Raw genomic sequence first — 9,964 nt, 5'->3', positions numbered from 1 at the left:
CCCAGATATCGTATGGGACATATGTCATGTGTTGTTTTTATAAATTTGAAATATTGGCTTCCATTATTGTGCATTGTTAAGCAGCCGTATCTTTGGTCCATATTTTCACATAGTCCGATTGTAGGTACTTTACAGGTAATAAAAAAAGACCTATAAATTGTTTTTAATTGCAATAGGGTGAGAAGTAATTGCTTGTAAAGCATCACCTACACCATTCCCACATAATGGCTTTTTCAAGGCAATTACAATCCAATAGATTCTAGGTAATTATCATTTCTATATGAGACATTTGATTAAAGAGATTATACACTGCCAATTCTTGTCAAAGATATGTCCAAGAAGAACTACAAAGTGATGAAATCATAAAAGTTCGATATAAAATGTATGGATATGCAAATATCCTTTAAAACACATTTTGCAACATTTCGCTGATTTTTGTCAACACGTTCTTTCATTAAACCATTTCCACTTCAATTACAGACAAATGAATGAAATTTTGAGTTCTATCGGTCCAGTCGTTCCTTCAAAATATTTTTTACTTTTTCCAAAATTGTTTAGAAGTATAGATTCTAAGTTCTAACGTTTATTTAAGCAGACTACGTCGTTTTGGAGGAGTGGGAACTATGTGGTACGTTTTCGTATTTGAAATGCATTTTTTATTTTTTTTTATTTTGTAAATTATCAATAAACATATTTCCCTATTATTTAAAAGAAGTTAGTTCATACATTCACTGAATGTGTATTATCTATCACGGTTGTCTTTGAGATACGACACTTTGTATCAATTGTATCTGAATCAATACAATGTCAACAATAATTTACTTTTATGTTATCAACAGAACATTTCCGAACGTCAAATATGAGGGCGCCGTGGCTTAGTTGGTTAAAGCGCCTGTCTAGTAAACAGGAGATCGTGAGTTCGAATCTCGCCGGGGCCTAGAACTTATTGATTATTTTATTTTAAAAATTTTAAAGACAAATGTATAAGAAAATGTTCTACCCAGAAAATTTTTTTGGTAGGTCCCTCATACGGAAGCATACGGAAAATGGTTTGCAACTTTATATTTAGACTAGTAAATATTTTATTTTACATACATGTATTTTAAAAAAATCAAAACTTTTCGTCCACTCTTAACAAATTGTAAATATTATAAACATAAAACTTGTACCGCAGATATATACCTATTAAAATCTCAAGTCTCGAGATTCCGTTATAAGGAAAAATATCATAGCGTGAACAGCCATATCCGTAATTCTCTACCAAACTGTTCAACAATGCTTGCCTTATACGTTCTTTAACAAATATATCGGGGAGTTTCAAAGGGAGTGATAAATTCTGTATACCATCCTACAAGAGCAATGGCAAAGAAGTTTATTAATGTGAGTCGCCCTGTATAATGTATTTGTGGTTTGTGTCTGTACTACAAGAGTAAGAAAGGCAATTCAAAATAGAAAATATATGGATGTACAACAAGACAACAAATAACAATTTGGCGCGCACTCTGTTTCATAGGAATACAATACACATTTTTATACCCTACACGATATTGTGGTAAAGAGTAATATATTTTGTACAAAGAGTAATATATGTTCGTGTATTTTTGTTAACAGAGTTTATGTGGTATTTATTATTCAATTAAAATAAAATTTGACACTGCTCATTTACTTAACCGATTTCAATCCAATACGCTATGCAAATGGAACATTATAAATCCAACATTTGCCTGAATTACACGAGATTTAGCTTTGTGTACAGAATAAGATCTAGAATGACGCATCCCTTTATAAGGGTGTGTTTTTGTTCCAGTCTGTTCCAGTACTTTTTTAATAGAAAATCTAGTGAAAGGGACATATTTCAAAATTGCTCTCAGAGTACGAAATAATTTCAAAAGTTCGGGAACGCAAATCCAGTAAATATGCCAAAATTAGATGGCAATACTTCAAAATCAGCATAACAGCCAATCAGAAGTAGGCATTCCTGTTTACCATTTTTACTCGGCCAAATTTCTCGAGTAAAAAGTTTACAAAGAGAACGAATTTAAGAGAGCACAAAACAAAATGGTGCTCTCTTAAATTTGATTCAATGTTTTACCAGTTTTTTGGGTTGAGGAAAGGTTTTCGAGTAAAAAGTTGCAAAACATGTAAAAAGAATAGATTCTTTTAGGAACGGAACTTTTGTTACTTAAGAGAGTAAAATAACTCCTCCTAACATAGGTCCATTTTTTCTCTTCAAATTTTTTGTGGAATCTATAGACACATATAAATGTCAAACGAAAATATTAGATTTCAATCATGTTGGCGGTTTATTTGGAATAGCATTTGAATTTTGTTTTTATTCGAAATACGCAGGCTTAATGGCAGTTGATGTTATAGGTCATCCAATATATTTTTAGGAATTCGCCTTCTCGGTGACCTGGTATTTGGGCCATGTTAAAAATATGTCAGTAAACCTGTAGTCTGCGGAATTTCATATTTTACATATTCAGTGTTATATCTATATTGAAAGCCAAACATATACATGGGCAATATTGTCAATTTGTTAAAGTATATTATTATCAATTATTAAAGTATATGAGAAAAATTAAATCGTTTTGGATTTATTGATCGGTCGTTGCAAACTTTTCTTTATATTGACATCCAAATTATATTTTCGTAAAAGCTGCACTTACTTTAATTAAAAAAATAAGTAAAACAGGGTGAGGCATTTTCATGTCCATCATTTGATTCAGCAAGCCTTTTTACGTTCCAGATAAAATAAAATCTTCTTCGTTAAAATGCATATACTAGAACTGCGGGAACTGGTCCGCGACAAAAAATATTTTTGAAAATATCACGGACTTAATTGCATTTTCTATAGATCATTTCCGTTTCAATAATTGGCCAGATACGGATATTGAACTTTTGCGAAAACAGAACTGTAAAAACTTCAGCCAAAAGAGTGTTGTACCCAATTTACCTCAGAAATAGAGAGAGTTACGACATGAATGATTATTGACGTACCGCATTGAAATACCTATAGATCGATGTATAATTTTAGAATGTACACCAAAATAGGATGTGGTTAAAGGTCGTACGGACTTTTTGGAAATTATTCGCGTTTTACGAGTTTTTAGGGACTTCAGTGCATCGCGTACTAAATAAAATTTAATATGCAAAACATTTAATATATATGCAATAAATTAAGAGTAATGAAGTTATATATTTTTGTGACATTAATGAATATAAAATATTGATTTTACTTATAATACATTTTCACGATTAGTAATGCCTTTCCATATATTTTCTAATAAACTTATACCAAAAATGATCTATGTTGAAATAAAACCCTGTATTTTGTTTAACTTAATCAACTACTCATATTATATTTAAGGAAGGAACAATTTTACTTTTTTCATTTCGCACCATCGCACAGTGAGCCAGCAACGCAAACGTCTAAAAAGATAAAATATTATCCTAAAAATCGTTACTGAGATGTTTTCGGGGTCGCAGATTACGAATTTGAAGTCAGATTTTAAAAATTCAAAATGGCGGATCCAATATAGCTGACAATATTTTCGAAAATTGATAAGATAAGGGGTTTTCGGGGTCCTGATTACGAATCCGGAATCAGATTTTAAAATTTCAAAATGGCGGATCCGATATCGCGGACATTATTTTCAAAACCTCCCGTCACTCGGGAGGTTTTCGGGGTCCCTGATTACCAATCCGGAATCAGATTTAAAAAATTCAAAATTGCAGATACAATATGGCTAACCAAAATTTCAAAATCTACTAAAATTGCTTGAAATTGTTATTTAATGATGTATGGAATTGATGATTCCAAATAGTTTTAAAAAATGCCAACTATTTCATTAGTTTCAGAAAGTTGGACTATCGAAGCGCTTTTATTATTATTATTCTTTTTATTCCATATTTCTTATTTATATCTTTTGTGTTTTTTTTATTTTTTTTTTTTTTTGTGTTTAATCTTCTTCGTCTGACTTCTTCCGACTTCGTTTAGCAATACCATGGTTTCTGAAAGGTCTGAGTGTTCAATTTCATCTTCTTCGACTTGCTCTGCATTTGAAGTAGATGTTTCATCAAGAGTCTCATTAATTGGAGTTATTTCAGGAACAGCCAATAAATTTCTAACATCTATTGAAAGATTCAGAAATTTTTTGCGTTGAAAACGAGTAGATAAAGATGTTGCTGATAGCTGAGGATCGGAAGTGTCCATTGTTCTATAGAACACATCATGCAACGTGTCTTCGCGTCTTTGTTTTCAGCTATGAAATTGTCTAAAGTTCTTATATTCTTTGAAGCGAGCCTCGGAAGCTTCCTCGCCAAGCATTCCAAGAGGTAGCATACATGATCTTATGATGCATACGAATTTTATGCAGAGTTGAAGGCATTGGGTACTAATTATAGTGAGTGACATAAGTTTTTGCAGTGTAATCGCAGAGTTGTTCAAATTTAAGAGCATCAATTGGTAGCTTTAACCAAATAGCGGTTAAAACTGTTTTAAAATTGTGAATCAAGTCAACATTGAGTCCTAAAAGTTCAGCTAACAAATCTGGTCTTTTAAAAGCTCTACAAGCAGACTTTCCGTAGTTAGTGGTGCCAGCACCACCGCTTATGGCTTGTCAAAAAATGCCAAAAACGCCGTTTTTAGGATTTTTACACCTATTTTTTCAAGAACCCGATGTGATGTAGCATTTTTGACATCGGATTTAGATTCAGGGCATAAATTACATAAATTAAATTAAAAAATTAAGTGTGCAGTATATTGGGAAATATCTGTTGTTTATGTTCTAAATAACAAACTCAGAAACTTTTATGATTCGATACATTAAAAAAATAATAATAGCATTTAAAGAAAGATTTTTTTCTAAAACTGCAAAGTTTTTTTCAAGTTTATATAGCTGCCAAATGGAACATAATGAATTTATTATCAAATCACTTTGCTAAAAGCTATATTCACTATTGCCGATTACAATGTACTACCTCTCATTTGAAAATTTCAAAATCGACTTTTGGACTAAAATCGGCGTCCCTGGCCCAATATGCATCGGATAGTTTTAGTTTAAATTATTTCATATTTCGGAATCACGCGATTTATTAGAAAGGCCTTATTATATCCCACAAGGTGTATACACGTGCACAAGAAATGATTATTTTTATAAATTTCAATTTTTTGGTGAAATTTGGCTACAATAGAAGAATAACTCCAATATTTTTTTCTGAAATGTTTTGAAAAAAATCTAGAAATCTAGGAAAACAAATACTTTTCCTCAATATCTTATCGTTTGATCTAGCGTGGTGTTTAGATCATACAGATATTTCTAAGTTAATTTATAGTTGAATATATGTCTTTAATATAATGAAAATAATTATGTAGTGTCCTATATTTTTATTATTTTTCTCGTATTTCCAAAAATATGAAACTTTTTTACAATTATTATAATAACTCCATATTCATATTTGACGCCATATATCAACGCTTTTGATCAATGTAATAAACAGCGTAATTTAAAATATTTTTCATTTATTTCCAATTAAAAACCTCCATAAATGTTGCGCGCACCAACCATGAATTGGATGGCGAACGGATATGTAGTCAGGATATGTATGTACCAAAAACATTGATGAAGTATGAAAAAAAAAAACAAAAAACAATTTTTTGAAAATGGAATATTAAAAAAATTCGCAATTTTGATCATATATCATTCACAGAAAATTGAAATTCCGAATTAGTTTAAGCTATGTACTTAAAGGTTCATCTTTTCTGGCACTTCGATTCATATAATATTTTATTACGTTTGGCAATAATTCATACCATAATTCACATTTTAAAAATAATAATAAATATTCTCCCCACCAACGAACTTCCCATTGAGGTGTTATCGCTGGTAGCGTAAGTACTTCGTTTTGTCACAAGAGACATTTGGGTATGAAAGGTTTTTTGTAAAGAAGCAACAAATAGCTTCTGACGAGAATATCCCAACAAAAAAACTAAAGGAACTGATAAGGATCAGTGGCGAGATCCGAAACTATAGTCTTCTCTGCCTTACTCATCCGCGGACAATGCCATACATTCCCACTAATAAATAATTGTTTTTATAAAAAAACAAACTGGGATTCAGCCTAACTATTTTGCAAAAACAAAATACGAATGGTATCCCAAATAGCCCACCGCCACTACTGAATAATAATAAATTATGAAAATAATTTTCTATCCACGCCATTTTATTTTAATTATTCAATAATGGAACTTTTTTACTTCAATCCTTATAAACTAAATAAACGACAACCACAATGAAATATGATGGTCTTTCATAGACAAGTTTTGTAAAATTGTCCATTTTCTCGTCCATCAAGTGGCGCATGCTCATGTGAATGCCTTGATTTTGTTTCTCAATCACCGACAGAATGCAAACGATGCGATGCCTGCAGAAGGGAGAGAGAGGGAAAAACAATTACAATATAATTTTAAAAGATTCCAATTTCCACCTACCTTTTGTGATTAAATGCCCTGACTCGATCACGTATATCACTGGCCAAACTTTCAGCCAACTGTAGAGAACGCCACGAATCGTAAGAACGACTGAACCGATCCCATGTTAAACGCTCTTCAATCGAAGATTCTATGAGCTTGTAAACTTCTTCCATGCTGAAATTTGTTCTGAAAAATTCCCAATCTCGAGGTGGTTTTGCATTTGCCTCCTCCGTTTCATTATCTCCATCCACAGTGGCCATTTTTGTCAAGGCCTTACGTCGTCCCAGCATAGACTCAGACAACAAGGCATTCATGCGATTTGTGGTTCGCACAGAAGCTGTGATTCTGAAACATAAAGCAAACAATTGTTATTGAATATGCAACGGGATATCAAACGAATTAGGTAACACAACTTAGAGGAACCCTAAAATTGAATTCAACTAACCGAGATTTCATGTTGCTCCATGATGACATTTCTACTGACTACCGAAGATTTATTGTATCCCTGAACTTTGCAGCAATTTACTTTCTTCATGCACCGTTTGCATGTGACTGACTGACTCTGCACATTTGTGCAACATTTCAACCAAGTCTGTGAATTCTTAAAACCATAAAGTTTTCTTTTCCAATTTTTGCATTCCATTACATTCCCCCAACTGGCAAACATACTCAGTTTCATTGTCACCCCCACCTGATGATGTGGTTATGTCTGACACATCGTGACTTAAGAACATGAGTGCGGTGTGGGTGACGACAAAACATTCATGCATTCGTTGCTCCAATGTGCAACCAAACTAGACCTTGTTGGTTTAAGGGATAAAAGACAATCGAGGGATAATTTAGAAAATTATTGAGCTGAGAAGTCAGAATTACAAAATAGTGACAGTTTATATTTCAAAAATTGTATTGTCTTTTAGCTTGGTTGGTGTTTTTAATTCCTATACTTGTACGATTGTACGATTAAACTTACACCAATATATTATATGGCCTTTAATCATTAAATAATTAACTAAAATCTATTGATCTATCGACTAAATAAAAGTTCAAAGTTGTATTCCAATTGACTTGAATACATACAATTCGCAACCAACTCCAATAATTCCTACCCTTTCTTGCGGATTTAAATTGCCAGAGGCCCTTCGTTTTTTATTTCATGGTTACCATTACATGTCGTTTTAGCGTAGGCGCCACATTCACTTTACGTACGACATACGACGCGGAATGTGTACATGTCTCACCTGGGCTTTGTTGATTTTACGCCGATTTTTTCGCAAACTTTGTGGGTTTGCGTGCATCGAAATGATCTATTTTATTGATACCTCCACCTCTTTTTCACAACGAGCGAATGGAATGCAATTCATCGATTGCTGTATCTCAGTGTGGGTTTATTAGAGTGCAGCACCGTTTTTTGTCATTTACCAAGAAAAATATTTTCTGCACAGTAAACAATAGAAATGTCGTTAAGTTCCTCAAATCGGTCGAGATATTTATATGGAGACAATGTTATGTAATTTTTTGCTAGAAGATTAAATGTGCTCCGATAAATACTAAATTTCAGAAACATAGGATCAAATATTGTCTGGCCGGCTGGTGCGCACGATATCTCTCGAAGTAATAATCGATTTTATCCAAAGTGCAAACTTTGGATTGTAATATTTTTACCAAACTTAGTTCAAGTTCGAATATGGGAAATTTTGGTCCACTCCTTCTGGCACCTAACCCATAAAATGGTCAAAATTGTGCTAAAAATTAATTTTATAAAATCATACGAACGGACTATTCGATTTTAACCAAAATGTGAACCTATTATCTTTACCAAGCCTAGATCAAGTACTAAAATGGGACCCGTTGGTCCACTCCTTCTGGTGCCTCCCCCACGAATGGACAACATTTTATATATTTTTAAATCCAATATCAGGTGAATGGAATGTCCGATTTGAACCAAACTTTGCACCACCTATTATCTTTACGAAGCCTAGATAAAGTTTGAAGATGGGACCCATTGATCAACTCCTTCTTGTACCTCCCCCACAAATGGTATTTGTGGTGCAATATTTTCAATATTTATAAATCCAATATTAGACGAACGGAATGTCCGAATTGAACCAAACTTTTTAAACATAAGTTGGCTCTAATTTGGCATTTTGGGTTCTCATGGTATAGCACATGTTTCAACAGCATTGGATTTCTTTAGGGAAGTTTTATCCAACATATGATGTTTGGTATGATTCTCTCGGAAGCAGGCAAGCAGGTATTGCAGCGAAATATGTCAGCATATCGCTATGCTGACATAGGGGAAGGATCTTCGTCTCCTCCTGAAAATAGTCAACAAAGCGCTGTTCTGACAGTTCTGAATACTTCGAAATTGCGTAGGACTAGTACTAGCGGAACACACTGACACCGCATAGCTGGCCACAGAACGAACTATCGCTTTATAAGAGGTCAACAAGGATTCCTTATCTGCCCCTATTTGTTGCCCTCGACCTGCGAATCCAATTACATTCCCATCTCCACAGTCCATGTGATAACGATCTCAAGGAAAGGTAGAGGTTAAACACTTTCGTAGATATCATTACACCCTAGGTAAATACCTGTTTCACTCTTCTTATTCCGAAAATCCACGTACGACTGGCGTCCGTAGGGTAAGTTTTTCCGACTGAACTTATTGATGTTTATATTAAATGTGTCATTCTGTTTACAACCGGGGACCCCATAAAGTATATATATATTCTTGATCAGAATAAAATTCTGAGTCGAATTTTTCAGACTCTGTCAGTCTGAAATCACGATAGAGATCGCAATATTTAATATAGAACTCAGAAATTTTGCACGGACATTGCTAGTATTCATAATAATTGGTATTGCAAATGGGATATATCGGTCCACGTTTTGGTGGATCCTTCATATAACGGTAACCCCCAATATTCGGTATTCTGGGGACCGCTTTTCCGCCGAATTGGGTTCAATTTGCTTCTCATTGAATTGCACGTATCCTTTCCAAAAATTATTAATAATGACGAAGATTTCATGGTGGATATTTTCATATTCCGCGCGTTCAACCTTACACAACGATAGGATCCGACAATCATCTGCACACATAACGATCTCAAGGAAAGTTAGAGGTTAAACACTTCCGAAGATATCATTACAACCTAGGTAAATACCTGTTTCACTCTTCTTATTCCGGAAATCCACGTACGACTGGCGTCCGTAGGGTAAGTTTTTTCGGCTGAACTTATTGAAGTATATATTAAATTTGTCATTCCGTTTACAACCGGGGACCCCATAAAGTATATATATATATATATATATTCTTGATCATAATAAAATTCTGAGTCGAATTTTTCAGACTCGGTCAGTCTGAAATCACGATAGAGATCGCAATATTTAATATAGGACTCTGAAAATTTGCATGGACATTGCTAGTACTCATAAAACTTGGTATTGCAAATGGGATATATCGGTCCACGTTTTGGTGTATCCTTCATA

General features: G+C 33.6%; 1 protein-coding gene and 1 non-coding gene across 2 annotated transcripts; one reads left to right on the top strand and one right to left on the bottom strand.

The window, feature by feature from the left end:
- Positions 1–864: 864 nt before the first annotated feature.
- Trnat-agu (transfer RNA threonine (anticodon AGU)) lies at positions 865–938 on the top strand. The gene has a single exon. It is a non-coding gene; the product is annotated as a tRNA-Thr (tRNA).
- A 5,322-nt stretch (positions 939–6,260) lies between these two features.
- LOC133331407 (dynein light chain Tctex-type 4) lies at positions 6,261–7,019 on the bottom strand. The gene is made up of 3 exons (XM_061539801.1): positions 6,921–7,019; positions 6,494–6,820; positions 6,261–6,426 (listed from the first exon to the last, which is right to left on the bottom strand). The coding sequence occupies exons 1-3, from the start codon at positions 6,947–6,949 to the stop codon at positions 6,261–6,263; spliced, it is 522 nt and encodes a 173-aa protein (XP_061395785.1). The 5' UTR covers positions 6,950–7,019.
- Between the last annotated feature and the right edge of the window lie 2,945 nt (positions 7,020–9,964).

This window comes from Musca vetustissima, unplaced genomic scaffold (genome assembly GCF_032173495.1).
Source record: "Musca vetustissima isolate MV318-11 ecotype Yass unplaced genomic scaffold, APGP_CSIRO_Mvet_v1 utg2694, whole genome shotgun sequence".
NCBI classification, from domain to species: Eukaryota; Metazoa; Arthropoda; class Insecta; order Diptera; family Muscidae; genus Musca; species Musca vetustissima.
This window is presented reverse-complemented; position numbering and strand designations above follow the sequence as displayed.